General features: G+C 45.9%; 1 protein-coding gene across 1 annotated transcript in view; it reads right to left on the reverse strand.

The window, feature by feature from the left end:
• Positions 1 to 7,877: 7,877 nt before the first annotated feature.
• Positions 7,878 to 23,824, reverse strand: part of BCL2 (BCL2 apoptosis regulator) — a 167,859-nt gene continuing 151,912 nt past the window's right edge. Inside the window, exon 3 of the mRNA XM_046025155.1 lies at positions 7,878 to 11,007. Coding sequence (XP_045881111.1) covers positions 10,873 to 11,007 — 135 coding nt within the window. The 3' untranslated portion in view covers positions 7,878 to 10,872. The remainder of the gene's footprint in view (positions 11,008 to 23,824) is intronic.

The raw sequence follows: 23,824 nt of genomic DNA on the forward strand, positions 1-23,824 counted from the left end.
TGAAGTCCTGTATTCCGGCCCCGCGCATCCGTGCCCTCGGTGGTGTGGGTGGGACCACAGTGCACTGGAGGCCCTCTCTCCATGAGGTGGCGAGGAGACTGGAACACGTCACCATGCTGTGCAGCTGTGACGTGGGTAAGGACTCAGAGGATGTCATTAACGAATGGCTGGGCTGCCGCCAGGGCATTGCATGACTCCGGTGACCTCATCTGATCATTTCCTGATCACTCGTGTTGATCCCCTTATAGATTTCTGCCATCTTCCCTGGCTTCGTTTTGCATCAAGAGACTGAATATCTAGATGGACAATGGCCAGACCACATAGAAACATTGAACTCTGACCTCCAATCTACAGCAACCAGCCCAGGAAACCAGCCCAAACAATTACCAGGGGCAGGTCAGGAAGTTGGCCTGTTCTCTATAAATCACACTGTAGGATGTCAGACTTCTGTCTCTAGTAACAATCCAGGAAACAATAACCTCCGAAACAGTGGGTCCCAGATGACCAGGACCTGATTAATAACCCTCAGCCTCCCTTATCGATGTCCCCACCTCCAACTTAGGACCAGCCAGAGAAAGCTGTGTATGCTTCCCAAGTGATCACATAGGATGCTGACTTCTAGTGGGCCCTTCTGTGGCTTCCCCGCGCCAACAGCCTCCAATAGGGGCGTACCCAATGCCTTCCCTTCTTTCACTGTAAAGCTTTCCCTCTGTCTGCCGTTGAGTCTCTGCCAAATGCAAGTGATGGTGGCTGACTTCCTTGCTATATATAGCGGGCTCTGAATAAATAGCCTTTGCTTGTTCTCATTTGGTTGGTCTCTGTCTCCTCATGTCATACGACTGGCAAGTGTGGATTTGGGGGTGAGAACATGCCCTATGCTCCTGGACAAGGGCAAACTGGTCACATGTGGTTGGCTCAGCATGACAACTGTGGCCTCGTGAGGCCCGAGACCCCTCTCAGTTTCTGTCTTTGTAGACTATACATGGCTTCCCCTGGAGTAGGAGGGGGGTGTGATGAAATAGTGACTGAGTTCTGTTGGAACCTGAATTAGTTATGATACCATTGGGTGGAACAAAAAAGAAGTAATTAGTGAAGGCAAATGGGAAAAGTCCAAAATTGGAATTTTATTTTAAAGGAACACTTGGGAGAGAACAATTTAGGAAGGAAGACAACATATTCCCCTAGTCCCCTGCACACGGCTCTCATTTTAAAGAAAACAATGAGAAGGTAGGTTTTAAGTGGTGTCATAGGGAATGTTAGAAGCTAATGTTACTAATCTAAAAGCTATCAGGGCAAGGAAATATCCAGGTGGTTATGGGATAGAGATATTGCAGGAAGTCTCTATAGACATCTCAAATTGTTGGTCTTTGAAAATAAGGTCCATGTGCAATGTTCTCTGCGTGTCATTGTCAAGACTGTTACGAAGTTTATAGCTGGGCATCATCAAGATGAATTCTCATGATATGTACTTGGCTCCTAGGACCACCGTTGATTATTATCCTGGGGGTCATTGATCATCCGTGTGCGTGTGCGTGTGTGTGTGTGTAAATAAAAATGAGAAGTCAGGGTTTGGTAATGATTGAAAGAATTGTTGACATCGTGGTTAATTATAAGAATTTGCTTCTTTGATTCAGTTTCTTAAAATTTTTTTTTCCGTTTCTTAATTTAAATGGCTACCCTGTCTTTGTAGCTATTGTGGGTTTACTGTTTTCTGTGGTTGCACAGCTTTTAATGGTTTGGAATAATAAATAGTTATTTTCCACTTCACAGGCCATCATGACCCCTCACATCGCCATTTTGATCTTCCTCCCCCACTGCCTTTAGGAGGCTGGTAGGACACGGTAGAACAAAGGTTACATCCTGTTGAATGGAAGAGAAACGTAAGACTCAGAGAAGCAGAATGCTTTAACCAAGCTTATGTTTTTAGTAAGCCAGAATTCGGGGTTCAGACACCCAGCATTTGAAGCCTGCCAGTAGAGCTTGAAACACTTTCATCGAACACAGTACAATCTAGTTTGCCCTTTCAACTGACAGCAAATGTTTCAAAACCAAGAACTCTTTTAGGTTAAGTCTGGATTTCAGAGACTGTGTATAAAAAAAGAATGGAAATGACCTCAATAGTTTTTGTATGGATGAGAGGTTGACATGATATATTGCATTAAATAGAATACATTATTAAAATTAATTTCGTATATTATTTTAATTTTGAATGTCACTACTAGAAAATGAAAAATCACATCTGTGGCTGGCATTTGATTCCTACTGAACAGTGCCGGTCCAGAAGTTTCCCCTTTGGATAAGACATCACTTGGTAGGTGAGGGTAAGTGGGGCCAGGAGTCCAGCTGTGAGTAAAACAGGACAGAGACTTGCAGCAAAGGGCCAAAGGACAGCTGGTCCACTGTGCCCTTGGGAACAGGGCCCTTCTTATGCAAGACATTAAAGAAGCAGCAAGAGTTCCATGTGACAATTTCAAAGGAAACATTTTCATTTCTGCAACCTAGTTCTTTCCTAAACTCCGCCCAAGGCAAAATGGATTATTGCTTCCTGGAAATGGAACCAGGGGACTTGAAAGTGTTTCATATTAAAAACAGAAAAGCCGAAGAAAAAGAAAAATAATTACATTTCTAAAAGCTTTTAGAACAAATGCTTGCTTGTGAGAAATAATTTTCCTATAAATATTTTATTCCTCCTTTTCTTTCTTTTGCTCGCCAGCTGAGGAGTTCCACATGGATATAGGAGGTGATGTTTCCCTTGGGAGGGAAGATCAAAGCCAGTCTGGGTCTACTTTCCACTGAGTTTGACGTAGTCTTTGCCCGCCTGCCTGAGATGAAATGGTCCCAAAACTTTGGAAAAACACAGAAGGAATGCAGAGAAAACTCCATAGCTACATAAGCATGGAAACCAGTTGTTTCTGAGAAAGATTCAAGGCTTGGTGAGCAAGAGAGAAATGCTTATTGTCTGTGGGAACCTGCCCCTAACAACCCATTTTGAAAGACAACATGTAGTCATGTAAACAGCAAGTCACTCCTGACTGATGCTAAAGTTGCATCCAGAAAACAATGAGCCTATTAAATGGGACTTGATAAAAAAAAAAAAAAGCAAATAGGCAAAACACGAGAATGAGAATGAGATTCCCGGAGGCTGAAGACTGGATCTTAATCATTCCTAAAGCCTAGAGCCTGGCCCCACACCTGTGCTTGGAGTGGAGTGCCCCAAATATTTGTTGGATGCCTGGATCCAATAATCAACCAGTCCAGGGGCACCTGGGTGGCTCAGTGGGTTAAGCCTCTGTCTTCAGCTCAGGTCATGATCTCAGGGTCTTGGGATCGAGCCCTGCATCGGGCTCTCTGCTCAGCGGGGAGCCTGCTTCCCCCTCTCTCTCTGCTGCCTCTCTGCCTACTTGCGATCTCTGTCTGTCAACTAAATAAATAAAATCTTAAAAAAAAAAATCAATCCATCCCAAGAGCACTGAGTGGGAATGACGTGCCAAGGCACTTAGCATGGAAAACGGGGAAAGGATAATGCCACTGACAGCAAAGGAGAAGCTAGGGAAAGACCTCATCTTGGGACCAGATTGTACATTAGATTTGGTCGATGTGTTGAGGTGATGGTAAATATCCAGTTGCCCGTGGACAGCAGGGAGTTGAAAAGAGATTCAAGGTTATCTGGATAATCAGGAGCATCATGTCAACTCCTAGCTCAGGAACTATGATCGTATTTGGTGTAATCTTACTAAAGAGATGTCACGATACATGGGGCGTGTCCATGCAGGACATATATATCTATCTACACATAGATGTATTTTGCTAACTTGGCATTCAGGGGCCTGACCTGCAGCAAGGGTAGACTTCTTCTGTGCTACTGCTGGAGACGATCCACTGCGGTTTCCCCACATTTCTGCTCATGTTGTAAGCAAGGCACTGATTGCTCTTTCTTCCAGACTTCCCAAGGCTGTCTGTATAGCAAGGACGGACACGGTGCCTTCTTCCAGAGCAAAGGCCAGACGTGCTTACTGCTCATTATAAATGATTTGAGTTGCCTAAATTCCTAAACTCTGTTCCTCTCCTGTATCCCAATCCACTACGTGTGCAGATATCTTCTGATGCTTTTCAGGGAGTCTTGTGGGAATTGGTGTTTGGGGACCAGGCTCAAAAAATGCTGATATTTTGGCTACTGCAAAGGCTGTGAGTAATAATCTGTCCTTTGTCTCTGACTCAGGAACCTCATGTTTTCAAGCAGCATCCATTAAATGGTGGCAGGCGGACTTGCTGGCTTTCAAGTAGCGGGGGCGGAAATCTCAGGCTTTTCACAGTTTTTGACACCCTCTCTGAGAGATTCCCATTCTGGGTCCAGGGAGGAACTATAGGAGACTCTAACTATAGAACTGCAGAGGGCTGGAATTGAAGGCAACTCAGAGAGTTCTTCTCTAGGAGTAAGAAAAGAGAGAGAAATAGAACCAGGCCTGATTGCTTTGGGGCATGCCTTTCATTCTGGAGTGGGCTCCGGTCTTTCAGCAGCAGAAATTAAGGATGGTTAGAAGAGCATGCAACCAAGAACACACAGACAGAGAATTAAGTAGGGTACAGTGGGCAATGAGGCTGCAGGGTTTTTAAACGCAAAACAAACTCTCCCCCCACCAAAGGTATTTTAACATAAATCTGCAACCAAAAGAATATATTTAAAATAGATTAGCTTCTTCTATTTTTTTTTACCAGTGCATTTAAATGAGTAAACCTGTTTACTCAAACCACTGAAAAGTAAACCGGTGCCTTTAAATGAGTTTTTTGTGACCTTCAGGCTTTATTGTTCTTATTTTTTTTTTCCTGGATGAGTACTGATTGCAATTATTATTATCCATTTACCTACTTCCTTGGTGCTGACAGAATGATTTGCTTCAATACCAAAGCCCCTGCTGGGTCCTGGAGGGAGGGAGTGTATCTTCTGCTTCTCCTCCAACCCCCTTTCCTCTAGGGAGCTCTCAGTAGAGTCTGGAGGACATGCTGAGAAGTGTCTTCTGAAGAGTTGCTGGTGTGCCACTGAAAGAAGTTTTTTTAAGACAAGTTCCGCCCTCGTACATGTTTAAGTTGACATCTAATTTTTTAAAATTTAAATGTAAATAGTTGCAAAGGATTTAATTTTCCAATGCGTTGTTAATAGCATGAGAAAGAAAACTGTCCCAAAACAGGCTGTGGCAGAACATTTTTGCATGATGTAATTTACAACCCCTTCTGTGACGTCATTATGATTCTTGATAAAATGCTCGAGTAATTTCCAGATAGACTTTATGGGATTAAGAAATCCTGAGAAGTTAGGGTTCCCCACTCTGTTATCTTAAAACAGGTCAATCAAATGTTGGCCGTTTCTTGGTTAATGGCACATTTCTTGGTTTAAAGGTCTTTCCCGAGAGAGAACCCCGGATTTGAAGTCCATTAAAAAAAAAAGAGAGACTTTCTTTATTTGAGAGAGAGACAGAGTGCATGCGCACAAGCAGGGGGTAGGGCAGAGGGAGAATTAGACTCCTCACTGAGCAGGGAACCTGATGCTGGGCTTGATCCCAGAATCCTGGGATCATGACCTGACCCGAAGGCAGACACTTAACTGACTGAACCACTCAGGCACCCTTACTACCCAATTACTAAAGATGTACAAATGTTACAAATTTTGATAATTATTAAATATAAAAATAATTTTAATGAAAAGACACCTCTCACTGATATGAATGGGGCTGGATTATTCCCTTCCACTTTTCCCCCTGCCAAGATAAATAGAAATTACCTATTACTAGAAGGAGCTAGAGTCACCATTGAGTCTACTCTTGCTTTTTGTTCTTATGGATGTAAGCTGTGAACAGTGTTGTTCACCTAAGAACATGTGGTATAGTGAACAACGTTGTCATCAATAGGATATTGGTTTTATTTTTGGAGTTGTCCTTATGAATTGGTACAATATCACTCATACTCCAATGGTTTCCTTCATGCCCAGTGAGATGCATATTTCACAGTTGTCCAAAGTCTGGCCTATGGGCACAGTCATGAACAGAGTGATTCTTTGGGTAAGGATAAGGGACTTGTATTACCACTTACCTAATTCAGTTTCACACTTTTTTTTTCTGTATTCTGCATAATAAGTATTTAGAAACAGATGTTCCTACCAACCAGAAGTTTTCATTAAGTCTCCTGTTGGTTAAAACTGTAAATTTGTTGTTTAAATAGCCATTAGACATATCCAGACTTAAAATATATACCATTGATGGTAAGTGTTTAAAAGAGAGTTGGGGGCGCCTGGGTGGCTCAGTTGATTAAGCATCTGACTCTTGATTTTGGCTCAGGTCATAATCTCAGGGTCCTGAGATCGAGCCCCGTATCAGGCTCTGCGCTGGGTGTTGAGCCTGCATAATATTCTCTTTCTTTCTCCCCCACTCTTAAAATAAAACAGCTTTAAAAGAGAGAGCTATGGGACCTGGGTGGCTCAGTGGGATAAAGCCTCTGCCTTCCGCTTGGGTCATGATCCCAGGGTCTTGGGTTCCAGCCCCGCATCGGGCTCTCTGCTCAGCAGGGAGCCTGCTTCCTCCTCTCTCTGTGCCTGCTTCTCTGCCTACTTGTGATCTCTGTCTGTCAAATAAATAAATAAAATCTTTTTAAAAAAGAGAGCTAGACACTGACATTCTGATGTCTCTAGAATCTACACATACTGCAGAGCTTAAAACTATTTCTTAAAAATACTAAAATTAAATCAAATTAAAATATTAAAAATATTTATTGCAGAAGGTCCTTTGCAGAGGTATCACATAGACCCTAGCTTCCATTCCATACCCCACACAAGCCTGGCTATTCTGAAAACCTCCTAATCCAGTCTTGGGAATGTTTTGCTCCTCCAAAAATTCTTCTTCCCTCGCACCCAACAACAAATGTCCTTTGTCCCATAATAATTAAAAAAAAAAAAATCCCTGAAAGATCCAAATTGAGTAACAATAAAGATCTGATTGGAACCTTCATAAGCTTGACAATGTAGAATTGTATTTCTTAAAAAGTGTGTAACCACATTTGTCTGGGCTGCAAAACACACCACAGAATAAGATCAGAATAGAATTTCAACTGACTCCCTAATTTCCTTAGAATGGCTTATATTTCAAACCCTTCCTGTTTTTTTCTGATAGAGTAGGTGTCCATTACTAACTATAAGTGATAAGAAAGTATAAAAACAGCCCCTTCCCTCAAAGTACAATTGAAATTAGCGCTGAAGTTCACATTTATAAATCAGTCATTTTAGCCTAAGTTTAATTGTAGACTACTTATTTACATTTAATCCTCCTCTTGATTATAACTCCTCTTGATTTATAATCGCTTCCTAATTTCCCATAATAGACCAGGCCTGGGTCCTCAGACGAGAAACAATAAACAGTTACTAATGAAACACAAGTCACGTCTGAATGGAAGGTCATACCTGAATATGCAGAGGTTAAGTAGGCTGGGGCAGAGGATGTTGGTTTTGTTTTTTGTTTTTGCAAGGGGCTTCCTTAATTTGAAATGTGACTTTACTTCAAATCTTAAACTTAGGAGAATTTTCAGCCACTGCGAAGTCGGAGATGAACTGTGTGCTCTGGAGCATGTCATTTGTCATTCGACCTGCCGTGACAGCTTGGGAGGGCCGAGGTGGCCCCTGGGTGCTTTGCTCCTTGTGGCTCTTTTTAGAGCCCTTGACCCCAATTTGGAAAATGTAGGTGTCCTATTTAACCCTGACCTTGGCCCATATATACACCACGTTAAGAGTAATGCAGGTACAAATCCCTTCTCAACACAAAATCGGTAGGAATACTTCTCCATTGTCCGACCGCAAATTCATGGACACATTGAAAAAAAGGAGGGAAAAAGAGGATTAGTTGAGGCTTTTATATACGTTCATTGCTTCTAACATGTTTTTTAGAACAAGAAAAATGCAACATCGACTACTCTTAGAGTGAGTGGAGCCACAATACTGTACAGTTTGGGGGTTCGGCAGTCAGGAACATTTACCAATTAAGCCAGAGAACAACAGCCCACGGCAAAAGAAAACCAACCAGAAATTAGCCCCCATGACCTTTTTTTTTAATATATATACATTTTTAGAATACTCTGCCTTTGAACAATACAAACAATAACAACAACAAAAGACAAACAGGCTTTATATTAAAAATGTCTGTGTTCTTCATGGTTACTTCTAAAGCAGCTCGGAGGATTCTGCCACTTGGAGTGTCCTGCAAATTGACCCCACCACCATGATCTTGGAAGGATAGCAGCACAGGATTGGATATTCCCCACTCATCGCTTTTGACAATGTAAACCTTTCACAAAATAGTATTTTGCTTAAAAATTAGAATCATTCAAAGGGTCTGATCATTCTGTTCCCTGAGGCCTGCCAGGGAGGTCTGGCTTCATACCATGGGTTTCCTGCTTTCTCAGAGCGGGGCACAGGCGCCACTGCATTTCAGGAAGAATCCGAAGGACAGCCACTGAAAAGGGCCCTGTGGAAGGAGGGCAGCAGTGCTCTAGACGGGTCTCTGTCAAAGTGGACCACATAAAGCAACCCTCTGAAGGTCAAACCGTCATGGCCAGAATTTAATCCCCTGGTCATTTCCCGTCTGGATTTTCAACTGAATGAATCTCATGGGTTTAACCAAACATGTATGTCATCCTAAATAATGTGTTAGATTCTGATTTGCCCAGGGACTAGGAAACCTTCAAGGAACAAGGTCAAAGGGACAACAGATATATCCTTCACAATAAACTATTCTGTTGACGTGGAAATGCACGTAACTGGGTTGAAGCGAAGCTCCACAGTGGCCAACGTGCTCCGGGGTTTTCAGCAGCTGAGACCCGGGGCTTCTCTCACCTTCTCAGAAATGCTTTGAAACAACCGAGACAAAAATCTCAAACAGAAAAATGATAATTTTTGCTAATGAAAAGTGTGGAGGCCATAACTAAGTACAATTTTTAAAAACAAAATGCTGAGATGCATGTATCTTTCTTTTTTAAAGCAGCTTTCAAAATATTAACCACAGCATTAAACATCGAACATAGTACATTCCAAAGTTAATACAGATAAATGGTATAAATGCAATAATGCCACAGTTATTCCATGAACGTCTCAAAGCTGATTCTAAACTTGAAAAAAACAATTTTCTAGTTTGTTTGCTGGAGATTTCACTTCATTGCTACTTCTCTAGAGTTTCCACCATTTTTTTTTTTTTTTTTCTTTTTTAATGCCCCAGGATGTACAGATAATTCCCACATTCCACACCTGGAACTTTTTTTCCCCCCTCCTCTGTCAGGATTTCCAAACAAAACAAAACAAAACTACAATGACAAGGTAATGTTTTACATCGTAATTCCAGAGACGTGGGTCGATTAATCCATGACACCTCATTCCAACGCTTCCTTCAGCCTTTACGACTTTCCCCAAGGTCACTTAAAGCCTTGCTCTCAACGGTACGCACAGGTGGGCGGCCGCGCAGCCAACACGCATGCGCCGTGATCAGCACGCATGCGCCGTGGCCACGCGGCGCCCAGGATGCACTTGTCTCCTTCCCGGTTTCCTGCCGGTGGCGGCGACGCCAGCTCCCTCCGCAGAGAAAGGCGCAGTGCCTGTTTCCTTACTTCCACAGTGATAAATGTCTTAAGAGTCTTGGCTCCCAGGTTCCCCGCCCCACGAGGAAAAGGGCCCAACTACAGGGACGGGGGTAGAGGCCCAGTGCCACGACTGTTCTCGACAGCGGGATTCTGAGCTCTGTCGGCTTCCAGACGTTCGCAGACCGCACTGCTCTGTGTAGAAGCCCACGAGCAGGCCAGCGAGCGCCCAGGCTCCGTTCCAGGACGAGGCCTCCGAGCTGGGGCAGGGCGGGACTGCAGACCGTGGCCTCTTAGGGAAACGCAGGCACTTGTGGCGGCCTGATGCTTCTGGATAAGTCACCAAAACGTTCACTTCCTCGCCTTCTGGAGGATTCTGCTTCATACACAGACAGAGCCAGTATCTGGGGGAGAGTATCCAAAATGTCTGAATATACACATCAGGGCTTTAAGGTACTGGATGCTATTGGATAAATTGCTAGAATGCTTCTCGGCACAATTGGTAGCTTAAAAAAATACTTTCCTATGGTTTCACGGCATTTTCCCCATCACTGTCCTTCGGTGTAGAAATCTTGGTGGTCGCCAAGTCCATCTGAAGTTCCCCAGGTTTTGTTTTGTTTTGTTTTGTTTTCTTCCAACCGGGTATGTACCATGTGAGCCAAATGCTAAGTGTCTTGTTCTTCAGGCCAGGGAAGAATGGACTTCCCACCGAGCGCCTTCCCTCTCTTCATATCGCAGCCCCCAGGGCAAAAAACAAACAAACAAAAACCAAAAAAAAAACAAAACAAAAAACCAACAACAACAAAAAAAAACCAAGGAAAATGAACACCTTCTTCCTAACCTCCAGCAGCCAGACACCCGGCTTCTGGAACTGTCACGTCCTCAGTCAGTTCGTTTGCTCTTCAGATGGTGAGTCAGTCCAGCCAACAACATGGAAAACAAATCCGTGTTTATAGGCACAGGAGATCCAGGTGGAGCTGCACAGGTGGGGCTTGCCAATTAGTGGCAGGGTTTCCAAAGACAGGAGGTTCGATGGGACGGTCTTAAATAAATAAATCTTTTTTTCTTGATAATGTAAAAAATAAACGGTATTTCCCTTTGGCAGTAAATAGCTGATTCGACACTGAGCCTGAAAGCTGTTTTTGTTTTGTTTCGTGTTTTGTTTTTAAGAGACCACAGCTTCGTTTCATGGTACGGCACTGGCAATGCATATTTTTCTACTGCTTTAGTGAACCTTTTGCATATTTGTTTGTGGCCAGCCTACTGACTTCACTTGTGGCCCAGGTAGGCACCCAGGGTGATGCAAGCTCCCACCAGGGCCAGACTGAGCAGGGCCTTCAGGGACAGCCAGGAGAAGTCAAACAGAGGCTGCACGCTGGGGCCGTACAGCTCCACAAAGGCATCCTGCAGGGGGAGAGAGCGGGAGAAAAAGAAAGAGAATTAGAGAGAGAGAGCGCGCGGGAGCATGGGATGCTGGCCTACGGGAAGGGTAGCATCCAGCCCCAGGAGCTGGGCGCCTTCCGCAGGGCATGAGGAAAAGTGAAACGCTCTTCTCGGGCAGTGATTCGGACCCACTTTTCAAACTCTCATTCAAGAAGTACTCATCGAAATCCTGTTGATGAGCCAGGTACCACAGAAACACAGCAGTGAGGCAAGCCGACTGAAAGTTCCTACTCCGCCAGGCTTTTATCTGGTTGCGGGCCCTAGACGGGAAACTAAATAAATGTATCAGAGAGTGGGCGAGAGAGCGCTGAGTGCTAAGGAGAAAAATAAAACAGCAAATGCAGTTAGAAAATACTGGAGGCTAGGTTTTGCAATTTTAGCTAGCATGGCCATTCCTAAAAATAGTAAGAAACAGTAGGTACAAGTATGCTCCTTTATGGAACACTTGCTATAGGCCAGGCATTGTAATAAATGCCTCACATTATTTTATTTATTCTTCATACCAATATTATGAAGTCATTTTATTTGCTTCCATTGTGTAGAGGAAAATAAAACCCGTGTGGGAAAAACAGAGGTTAAGGGATTCGTCTCATCAGCGGCGGTGTCGGGATTCGAACCCAGATCCAAACCAGTGCTCTTGAGTCGCTCAGGCCCTCCCATGGCTCACAGCACCTCTGTGAGAGTGCTTGGTCTGTCCAGGACGCTGGCATGGTGCACACAAGCAGGGTGGCCTCCCCTGGTGGCATGCCTAGACTCTGAAGTCAACAATGGGGTTCTCCTGGGTAAAAAAGCTATCTCAGGGTTTCCTCCGGCAGTGGCCAGGCTGGATGACCACAACCTTGCATTTAACTCAAGTTGTGAACTTCGCAAAGCATGTGGTCACTTATGGTCAGTTAGGTGTCACTGAACGCACACGGACGGGAGGAAGGAAGATGGCTCCTCTCATCCTTTCTTATTGCTGCCTTGAAGTCAGGTCTGTAGGGCTATGATGGGAGTCATGGCCAAGTTATCTGGATTGTTTCAGCTTGGATTGAATGCTCATTCCTTAGATTTGTTGGGGGACATTTGTTGGATCCAGTGAGTAGTTGGACAACTCTCTAAGTATATCTGCATATATAAACCAGTAATTGAAATTCTTTTTGCTTGGTATGATTTATTCAGGCATGAAGAGAACAAGATATACTTCCAGTTACTCCCAACAACGTGGCATCAGAGCACATGAGACAGTAACACACCCACACCTGTAGCGTTGCTGTGTGGAGGTAGTTCTGATATCGGTCCGTGTTTTTGTCTGTTTCAGGCAAGTGCCGCAGGAGGGAGCAGGGATCAGTTTTGTCTCTCTGGAGCTATTCGTGGTTTGGGCACATGGAGGCACTTAATAAGTATCAATTCAATTGACACTTAATGTTTTCTGAATTCAGTCATTGGTTTGAATTCTATCTTTGGCCTAATACTTCACCAGATGCTTATTCTGCTTGTTTGAAATGATTTCTTCTATACGTAACCTCTGGGAATCTTGGCAGTGGTCTTGAAGGTGAGCGTGTAGGGCATAATTGGGGTAACTTCTCATGCTATTAAATATAGATCCACACAATCATTTTCATGACTGTCTAGTATTCCATGTCCTATATTCTGTCCTTGATTTAACCGAATCTTTATCTTTTTGGAACTTTCACGGTCATAAATAATATTATGATAAATTTTGTACATGAATTCCTGTCCGCTTGCTAAGTTTGCTTTTTGGGGACAGATTCCTAAATATGAACCCAAATGATCAGTCATGAAAACTGCTGCTTCTGACTATCACAAAATGTTTGTGATGAGATATTCTCACTCTGGTTCTCACTGGTTGCCCTTGACCAAGAACATCCTGTACAAAAGGCAAACAAGGGTTTAGGGCAGTTGTTCTCACTGGGGGTCATCTTGGTCCTATGGGACATTTGGCAATGTCTGGAAACGTTTTTGGTAGGGGTGTTATTGGGGTCTAATGGGTAGTTGGCCAGAGATGCTGTTCAGTATCCCAATGCACAGGACAATCCCAGCCAAACTGCCAACAGACTTGAGGCTGAGAAACAGTGTGAAGAAAGGTTTAGGAGAAACACTGATCACAGACCACAGAAACCCTACTCGTCCATCTCGTGTGTCAACGGCTTTGGTCAGATTAACGCAAGATGAGTTAGTTAGCCAAGACAAGCACGCTCCCCAGGAAATGGGTGCCCTGGGCTTACAGACGCACTACGTTAAGTTTTGCCAGGAGAGGGCGCAAGGGGTTTCTTCTTTTTTAATCCATTGTTGACATTTTCTAAATTTGAGCCTTAGGAAAGCAAGGCAATACACATAAATGAGATATGTGTGTAGTGCTCTCAGCACAAAGCTGAGGTAACAATCCCGATTGCTAGTCAAGGAACATACCTTCCCTATATATAATCAGGGACAAATGGGGCAGGAATGGGGCAGGACAGATTTACGAGCAGGAGAAACTCTGCTTCTTGTAAAGTGTGTCCCAGGATCCCACAGACATGGCTACAAACAGCTCACAGCCCACCCTTCCAGGCTGACCTCTCGCTGGAACCTCCTACAGCAGCCAATGTCCGGAATCCTTCAGGACCCAGGCCCTGTGCTGTAGGCAGCGTGGCTCAGCGCTGAGAAGGTTGTGTCCTGCCTTCCTTTAATTACCAGTGGGGTTTTCTTTGGCAGAACAGGAAAGAGACTAAGCCCCTTGCCATCTGACCTTTCTGGCATTTTCTCCCTGTTCACCTGGGGCACGACACAGATACCAGGGGGCACAAGAAAAGCCTCTCCAAATATCCCTACCTCTCTATGGCTGAGCGATTTCCTCTCCCAACCACCATCCCCTCATGTAAATAACTGTGCTCCTAATGGACCTGATGGGCCATTTCTGGTGTGCATTAGAAAGAAAAAAACATCATTTCTGGAGTGAGATGAGCTAAAGTATCATCTCCTGACTCAAAGAATGAACACAGAGCTGCTGACGCAGCCCCAGGGGTCAGGGGATGGCTCTCAACTTGGGGAAGCAGGTCTGGGTGAAATCCCAGTTTTGACATTTTGTTGCTTCTGACCTTGTATGAATTATCCAACCCTGAGCCTTATTATTTCATCCACAAAATTGGCTGCAATGAAGATTCACATAGGTGACTCAGAGCCCCTCGTAAACGTGGCCTCGAATGTGAACTAGTGGACTTATTAACTTTTTCGCTGGTCTGCCCTCTTGCAAACCTGCTCCATCCCTCCTACACCTGGCCTTCCCTCCAGGGGGTCTGCGGAGTCCCCTCTTTCACAGACGCAATTTACTAGCTCCCTGTGGCCCCAGCCCCGAATGGAGTCTGCTTTTGGTTTTGAAGATGCCTGGTCATTGCTATAGAAGTTGTGAGTTAAAATGTACAAATATACACGTGACATGTTCCGGTCAAAGATGGGAAGTGGTAAAGCACTGCCCATCTCTACTTCCTCAGAAATCATGAAGCCAGGTGGTGGGGCTGAGGGGCATCATTTGACCCCCACCCCAAGACTGAATCTGGCCCCCCAGCTTTGCCCATCCACGACTGCAAAGTGCAAAGCAGATGCTGTGGTTTCAGGACTGGAGGTCCTAAAAGCTACTTTTATGGAGCGTCTTCTTGCTTTTTCAAACATCCTGATTAGGGCGATTTCCGAAGTCTGTTTGAACAGTCTGTCATTATTTGTTTAAGTTTGAAAGCTGTTTTAAATAAACACATGCTCATTTTATGTATTAAAAGCAACAAAGAGGGAAAAAGAAAACCTGAGCCATCATCATGTGATTCGGATAAAATCCCAGTCTGTGCACTTGGAGGGCACCACAACCCTGGCTCACGTCTGCATGGGCAGAAGCGCTGCCTGAGTCCCGGAAATGCGTGGCGGGTTCCCGGGTGACCGGCCTTTCTCCTTTAGCTGACCCCCCCCCCCCACCATGTCCCCATGGAGGAGGTGGGCTGGGCCCCAGCTCTGGGTGCTCTTTTGCAGATGGCTTCTCCATGGACTTCAAATTCAGAGGTCACAGATGGTCTGAGTCCGAGTCCCACCAAGAGCTGGCCCACCAGGGCAGATGGCTGGACTCCCCGAACCCAGACCCTTGCTACAGAGTTGGAAGTAAGCCAGGGAGGTGTGGACAGGAGCAGATCATACTCAAGACTCCCAAGCAGGGAGGACAACAAAAGTGTCCTCAGCCTTCCTCAGCGTTGCTCATGGGACCTCTCCCACCTGATTCTCTCTCTCTCTCTCTCTCACACACACACACCTCTCTCTTGAGGCAGCTGCTCCCCCAAATTTTCCTTTCCCCTCCAGTGCCTTTCAAGAAGTTTCACTTAAACCTGATTCCAAATAAAATGAGATTAAATACCAAATGGGTCAGATTGGCAAAAACGGAAAAGAATACCGAGTTTTGCCAAAAAGGATGGGGTGGGAATTGGGGGTGGGAGGCCCAGATATTCTAACACAATTGATGGACTCCCAGGTAAAGATAAATTGTATTTGCATTTGGCAAGGCATCATTTTTAAAGCATCAGAAGCTTTAAAAATATTATCCTTTTGTTAGGAATTCCACTCCTAGTTATTTAGCAGGAAAAAGTAGTAAAATGCACAGGTTGGTTATAGGAGAGAAAACCCAAAGAGGACTGAAATGTCTGAAAATACGATTGGTTAGGTAAACTCATGGCACTTCCATACAGTGGAATGGTGTTCAGTTAATAGAAATCGTACCCTATATTTACTGGCCAGGAAAGACGTTCCTAACAGAGTTCTGAGTGCAACAGGTAGCAGCTAACCCAATGTCCGCAAGGTCAGGCCCCTGACTCACGGAGGTTCAAAGATCTCCTTAAACACCGGGAAAAATAAATATGGCCCTGTTGGATATAAACAAACTAGAAATTCAGCTACATTCCACAGTCTCTGAGCTGACTATGGATATGGACGTTATGCAGTCATGGGAGATCCCAAGGGGAAAACCAGTCTGCCCTCACTAAGCATACAATCCAGTGAGAGATGACATCTCTAAGGGACATTTGAACTAAACGAAACCAATGCATGCTGCCATTTTGTATCCTGCATAGAGCAGAGATCCTGTCAGCAGTAAGAGGAAAGTAAAAAGAAAGTCAGATAGTGCCAACAGGAAATCGAACACCGCTACAGAATGTCTTTGATATTTTCCATTTTTCATGGCTTTATAATGTTGTCTCCATGGGTGACCTTCTTCTTGACAACCTCAAGGTTAGGGAAGGAAAAGAAAAAGAAGAAGGTGAACCCTAATAATGGCAAAAGCTTTAGCTGGAAGGAACCTCTAAGTAAGTCCAGACCTGCACTGATATAACAATGTCCAGTAAAGACATCAGTCCTTTTTGTAGTAGTCTGCGACAAATGAAACCTAGACAGGCACAGTGAATTTAACTTCCAGTATGCACTGATTAGCAGATGCGAGGTGGAGGAGGAGAGTAGAAACTGGGTTTGTCTCCTACGCTTTACAGGTCAGAACACTGGCCAGCAGTTGGTTCTTCTATCTCCCTGGGCACCTCCCCCGGCCTCCCTCAGCTTGCTTCCTCCCGTCCCCACCTTCCTCTGCCTCCGGACCTGACCCCGTCCCACAGCAGCCTCACCTGGCCTTCCGAGGTTGCTGAAGTAGTCATCCAACCATGCGGCCCAGCACTGCTCTAAATTTATTGTCTCTAGACTCAGTGAGTTCTGGAAGCCACTCAGCACTCCTTTTCTCTACCCTGGGTCAGTCAGATCTTTTCTCTGCTCCCTTCCATGACCATTCTGATTAGCTACCATTTTCCTCCGTGTTGTCACCTGAGGTTAGCCCCTTCTTCTCTGAGAAAATTGGGGCCACTGGGCCAGAATCACCACAGCTTCCTGTCCCGGCACACCCACTGATTATAATACTATCTGTCCTTCTCTGCTCCTTTCCATCTTGCATCCTTGTCTCACTGTTTCCCATTGCTTCTAGAACCTTCTTCCATCTATTGTTCATGCTCTCAACTATAATTTCAACCCCATTGTTTCTTCCGTCTCTTTTTCCTTGGTATATAAACATTCATATTTCCTCAAAATGTCCAGGCTGATGCTGTTGCACTTTAACTATTGTCTCTCTCCTGGTCCTCCTGGACAAGCCACTAAAGCCACCTTCACTTGCTGTCTTCTCACCCACATTTTAATTCACTCAGCCCAGCTGCTTCCCCCATTATACCTCTGAAAACACCCTCCAGAGACCCCCAACACCATCCTCATGGCTAAATTCACTGGATGAGTCTCAGGTTGCATCTACTGAATGCTTTGGCACCAACACAAAACCCACCGAAAATCTTTGCATCCTGAAGAATGTCTTCTCTGCCTCCTTCATGGGCACCTTCTCCTCTGCCTGCCCTGATAGGTACTCAGTGCTCCCTGGGCTTCTGTCAGGACCATCTTCTCTCTTTGACCAGTCTCCTTCCCTCTCATGATCTTACATATACCGTCCCTCTGATGATGACTCTGAAACCTTCATATCCAGCCCCAGCTGCTCCTCTGACCGCTAGATTCCATTCCAGTTGCTTTCTATGATGTTGCACTAGAAGTGACAATGCAGCTTAGCCTGTCCCCAACTGGAATTATCACCGTCTCCTGAAGTAAGCCTGCCTCTTTTCCTGCCTTCCCCATGCCTGTGCTGTCCAGTAAACGACCACACTCTCAGAGCCCCCGAAAGGCTTTCCTCTTCCTCACCCCCTCACCCATTCATTGGTAAAGCCCAAAGTCTGAGGCTGGGTTCTCCCAGAGCCAGACCCCAAGATGAAGATTTGAGTGTAAGCAGTTTATCTGGGAGACGATCCCGGGAAACTACCAGGGGAGTGGGGAAGAAGCCATGAAGTTATCTTATCAAGCAGGTCATTGGATCTGGCACTTGGATCTTAATCCTCCTGGGAAAACTGGGGGCCTGCAGATCAGGTACCTTTTGTCATCCCACTGGTAGGCTGGGGAGCTGGGGTATTTATACACCTTCACCTTCCACTCACTGGCTGAGGACTGTTCCTATGGAGGCATTAATGCCCCAGCACTTTAGTCCAGGTGTGTACACAGGCTGTAGAAAGCCCTCAGGAAAAGAGGCAGATGCTGTATATCGTCGCTAGAGGCCAAGCCAGTGAGCACCAAAGGGAATCAGACAGGGCAATATAAGTACCACCGATGTGACCACCTACATATTTCTCCATCCCTGTTACCTTCTCTCCCCAGGACTGCGGCTATCAACTTCCCACCTGACCTCTCAGCCCCCCGTCTGGAGCCCTGACCTTCCATCTCCTCTCCATTTTGCAGCCAGAGTGCTTTATTCAGAATCACTTCTGTCTCTTCCATGTGTAAGTCTCAACTCCTTACCAAGGCACCTGAGACTCAATATTCTGACCCCAACCTAGCTCTTCTGCTCGACCTCAGTCACTTGTAAATGAACTTTGGTTCATTCAAGGATTCAGTGCAATTATTTTCTCTAAGCCCTTAGGCTGAGCTAGGTAATCTTCAGCTATTCCTTGTTCGCTGTATAATCTGAAGATGATCCTTTTACGTGTCTGTCTTCTCCTGATCAACTCTTAGCACCTGGAGGTGCAGGAAATACATCTTATCTTTGGATCCCAGGAGCCAGTGTCTGTCACATACTAGGCACTCAGCAAATGTTTCTGGAACTGAAATAATGGGTTCCTTTCATTATACAGCAAGTTTTTCCAAACGTATCTTAATAGATGATATTTTTTAAAGGAGGGTATTCAAAGGACAAGTAAACGATGGGTTAAAACAAAATTTAGTTCTTTTTGGGGGGGGGCGGCGTCCATCTCTGGTATCTTCCTATGAGGGGCTGATGTTCAGCCGGATTGGAAGTCAGCATTGGATCTGACTTGTCAGTGTCTGTTCCATACCGGTTGTTCAATATTTTGAATATTATCCCTACCTGTGTGCCTTGAGTCTCCCAGAGAGGGATAAGATGTACATTTTCCAAACTCCTTTGACCATTTATTCTTGTCAGGGAGCTTCCTGCTGTGTTATGAAGACACACTTTGGAAATGCTGCCTGGAGGTAACAAAGCAATAATCCTGGATGCTGGCAAGAGAGGCAACGTTGGTGCCCCTTGTACAGGACAGGAGGAGGGGCTCAGAGGTCCCATGCTGTGTGTGGACATCTATGGGGACATAAAGACACCCCCCCCCCGTGGTCACGAGCTGGCATTCCACGAAGGGGTGTGGGCCTCGTTCCCTATACTGTCTTTATGACAGCCCCTGTGCACACAGCCTAGGCAAGAGTGAAGATGCTGGGAGAAGGAAAGGACGCAAAGGTGAGAGGGAGGGAGGAAGGCCCCCAGCAGAGATGAGAGCTCTTCCTGAAGCCCAAGGAGACAGCGATTCTCTGGACTACAACTTGGGCTGAGATCAAAAGGGGAAGCAAGCTGCCTGGGGTTCTGTGAGTCGTGGCCAGCAGCGCACACGCAAGGAAGTGAGGACTTTTTCTACCTGAATACAGCAGCTGGTGAGGAAGTGACTCCATTTCCCCCTTATCGTGGGCTCGGCAGGATTTCCTCTGCAGCCACTTTGTGCTGAATGAGTCTTGAGGGTTCCGTGTACATGTCAGAGCTGCTTTGGCAGTTGCCAGCTTCATCCCCTGCGGCTCTTCCTCCCTTGCCTCCCCCCTTTACTCCCAAAATACTGATTCCGGGTTTGGGGGAAAAGGAAAGGGAAAAAAAAAAAGAAACAACAGCCGGGGAGCTCATAACTGAAGGACACACAGCTGTCTGGCGAAGAGAAACCCAACGTAAGAGCCACAGTGACTCCCTCTACCAGACTTGCAGACCTGCCCCCCTCCCAAAGCCATCTGCAGTGAGCGGGGCTTCACCCTGGGGAGACCCCGAGTCTGGGAGTATGGGCTCGCTGCATCCCAGGCCAAGGACATAAAATGAAACCTAAGCTACGCATCATCTGAGTGTAACTAGAAACCTGCTAGAGAAATGGCAAGAGATGAAAAACACAAACAAAACACAAAACAAAACTTGCCAGCCTCCCCAAGTTGGTCCAGGGAGGGTTGGGCGTATTTTGTGATGCAAACTGAGTGGAAGATGCAAATCAGGCTGGGGCCCCGTGCAGGAGCCAGGGAGGGCAGAACATGAGAAGCCCAAAGGTTGCTGAGCTGGGCACGGTATGAAAATACTTTCAGGGGGGTCTGTTCTGGGGATCCTGAGGGCACGGAGCCAAGTTCCAGGCCAGGTCCACCTATTGGAGGAGACCTGAGCTAGCCTTTCCTGGGCTCTCCCAGGTGCTGTTAGTCTAACTGCCATCCGGGCTGGGGTAGGTAGGCGGGACCATCAGGAGTGAGCCACACAGACAAATCCACCCCTTCCCCACCCCAGGCCAGCTATGCAAATACTGCAGGGGGCGGGCACAGGCCACCTGCCCACCTCTGTATCTCCTGCCAGGAGGTGCAGAAGACCATAGGTGGAAATGGGCAGTGTGTGCTGAAAAGATGCTAACAGCTGTGCCGTTTGGTTCCCTGTGTTCATACAATAAACCCAAACGGTGGAGATTAGAGGCCACGTGTTCACTAGACCTTGAAATCTCATCTTCAGGTTGCGTATTCATTCGCAAAACATTTTTGTAAGATGCTGAGGAGTCTTAAAGCTAAATAAGACACAAGTCCCGCCCTGTAAGGCTCAGTCATATATATATATATATATATATATATATATGTATATATATATATATATATATATTCTCAAGCATTCACAGTAGCCTTAACGAGCATGAGCACTTTCATTTTACATTTTACATTCAAAGTACTTCGTGTATGTAGGCGCATCGATTCCACAGTGCTCTGGGGAGCAGAGATGAGACACGTGCTGTTGTCCTCATGGCCCACCCATGCCGTCCAACCCCTAAGCAGTGTGTCCTGGGCAGGACCTTACCCGCACAGAGCTGCAGTAATCTGCCTTGTCATGTTTTGGCTTTAAAATAAAGTTCCTTCATTTTTCTTCCTTACCTTCCTCAGTCCACTACCTTCTTTTGGCTAGAAGCCTCTGAGTGCCCTGCATTTTCTGGCACTTGGCCCCTTCTTGCTTCAGGCCCATGCTATTTTCACTGTGTGGGCAAATGATGCTATTGTGTTGCACATGGACGTGTGATTATAATGACTCAACAGTAAAAAGACAGATAGCCCATTGAAGAAAGCAGTAAAGACCTGAAGAGACATTTCACTAAAGAAGACACAGAAATGCCCAAGAAACTCACGAAAAGGTGGCTCAATATCATTAATCAACAGGGAAATGCAAATCAAAACCACAATGAGATGTCACTTCACACCCACAGAGCGCGGCTATAATGTAAAAAATGTAAAAAATGTAAATGTAAATGTAAACAAAAAAATGTAAAAGACAGACAATAACAAGTGTTGGCAGAGAGGAAGAGAAACTGGAGACCTCACACATGGCTGGTGGGAACGAAAGTGGTGGGGCCACCGTGAAAACCAGGGGTGGTTCCTCCAAAAGTTGAACAGCTACCATGTGATCCAGCAATTCTGCTCCTAGATAGAGACCCCAAGGTAATGAACAAGAAATGTCCACACCAACACTTCTGCATAAATATTCACATCGGCATTATTCAGAATAGCCCAAAGTTAAGAACAATCCAAGTGTCTATCCACTGGTGGACAGGGAAGCAAAAGGAGGTCCCTCCATACAAAAGAATATTATTCAGGCACAAAAAAGAACGAAGCATCGATCCAAGCTAAAACACGGAGGAACCTTGAAAACATGACGCTCAGTGAGAGAAGCCAGGCACAAATGGTCCCATACTGTGTGATGCTATTTATATGAAACATGCCAAACAGGCAAATTCATGGGGAGAGAAGTACATCAGTGGGTGCCAGAGGCTGGGGAGAGAAGAGAACCAAGAATGGTTGCTCATGGATATACGGATTTCCCTTTTTTCCTGGAGTGATAAAAAACATTCTGGAATTATACAATGGTGATGACTGCACAACTCTGTGAATATACCAAAAGCCAAGGGGCCAATCACTTTAAGTTGAATTTTATGGAATGTCAATTATAAAAACAAACAAACAAACCAACCTTAATTACATTTCTCATGCTACGTGAAGAAGGGGACTCAACTCTTTTTACACAGCTTGGAATTGGACAGAAACACTCATTGTTCTGTGACCCTTGCTTGCTTCATGGGTATGTGGGAGGGGGGCTCCTTTGGTTTGAAACTCTGCACCACTGCTGTCTTCCTTTTCATGAATTTTTACAAATGTGGGAGGTGGCGTGGCAGGTGAAGACTGTCCTGGATGAGAAGTCAGGATGGTTGGTGCCAATCTGGGTGAGCAACTCACTTGATCATCCGGGCACTAGGTTTCCCCGATCTGAAAATTTACTGGTCACAATCCGGGCATTTGTCACACAGACCTCTCTGCCTCTCACGCCAGTTATAATTAGAACTGGTGATGTCAGAGTTGGGAGGAACTGGGGAGCTTTGCTTCTCCTCTGTAGAAGACGAGACCCTCCACTGCCTGATGTGGGCAGGAGATACCTTGGGCAACCTTGTATTTGGAAGATAGCCACCAACCATTCTTCCTTGGGATCTGGGGCCACCGGCGGGGCTCCCTCCCCACGGTCTGGACCTGTCTCGGTACATGTGAGTGTGAACGCCATCACTGTGTGCCACGTGGCAGGTGAGTGTGTTCCCTGCAGGTCACTGTCTGGGCGGAGCACTCAGTGTTCCACCACGCCCACGCCTTGGCCTGCAAAAGCAAGACACGGCCAAGGTCCCTACCCCTCTCCCTGCCACTGTAAGAGTTAATTCATGAAAATATGCCAAAAATGAGAACTGAAAGCAGATGCTTGTTGAGTTCTGCGGCAGGACCTAATTGCTGTCATCAAGACACCACCGCTGGGGGGCAGTGGGGGAAGGGGGGTCCTTCATTTATTAAACGTGGACGGCCAGAGTTGGGGACCGAATGTCTGATGCTCACTTGTTTAAATCATCAAGTGTTGACTGAGGTTGGTGGCGCTGGGAAGTACAAAGAACCCACATTTTCTAATAGGAACTTGCTGAAAGTGGCCTCAGACCTGGAGGGGGCAGCTCAGAGGGAAAAGAGCAAAGCAGAATAGGTCTTCCCGGGTTGCCAGGCTCAGCAGGGCACCACCAGCCTCCAGTCGGGCCTGGCCTGACCCTTGCTTGCAGGACTGGTTAAGAAGTCAGCATGGACGTCTATTCTGGAAGCTCCATGGTGCGCTGGCTCCAGGGTCCGTGCCTGGCCGACGGGCTCAAACATTTGTCTCAGGCCAGATCTGCCCCTGATGGTGCCGGTGCTGGTGTTCTTAGTCTGCAGCAAGGAAGTTGCAAGCTCTGCTTAAAGCTCCCAGATGCCGAAAAGGATCCTGTTCCAAAGTATCCTGAGATGTACTAAGCCTTACCCTGTTCCCCCTTCCCCAATTCTGCAGCCCTGTGAGTCACTGTGCGACAGCCAAAACGAGCGAGGCGATCCCCGTGCAGACCACGGGAGAAGTCTGTCCCCTACACTGTGGGTCCGGCCTCTGTAGAGGACAAGCAGGTATGCCCTCCCTGCTCTGGGGAAGAGGCAGGAGCACGGTGGTGAGCCCGCTTCGTGGGTTCCCTATGGACGTGCTACGAAAAATCTGCTTTCATTTTGTAGCCTATGATTTAGTGCAGCTCACCTGGAAAGACTCAACGTGAATAAAAACAGATGCATTTCAAGGCGCACTGCCTGGCTCTTTGACAATTCTTTT

This window comes from Meles meles, chromosome 12, assembly GCF_922984935.1.
Source record: "Meles meles chromosome 12, mMelMel3.1 paternal haplotype, whole genome shotgun sequence".
NCBI classification, from domain to species: domain Eukaryota; kingdom Metazoa; phylum Chordata; class Mammalia; order Carnivora; family Mustelidae; genus Meles; species Meles meles.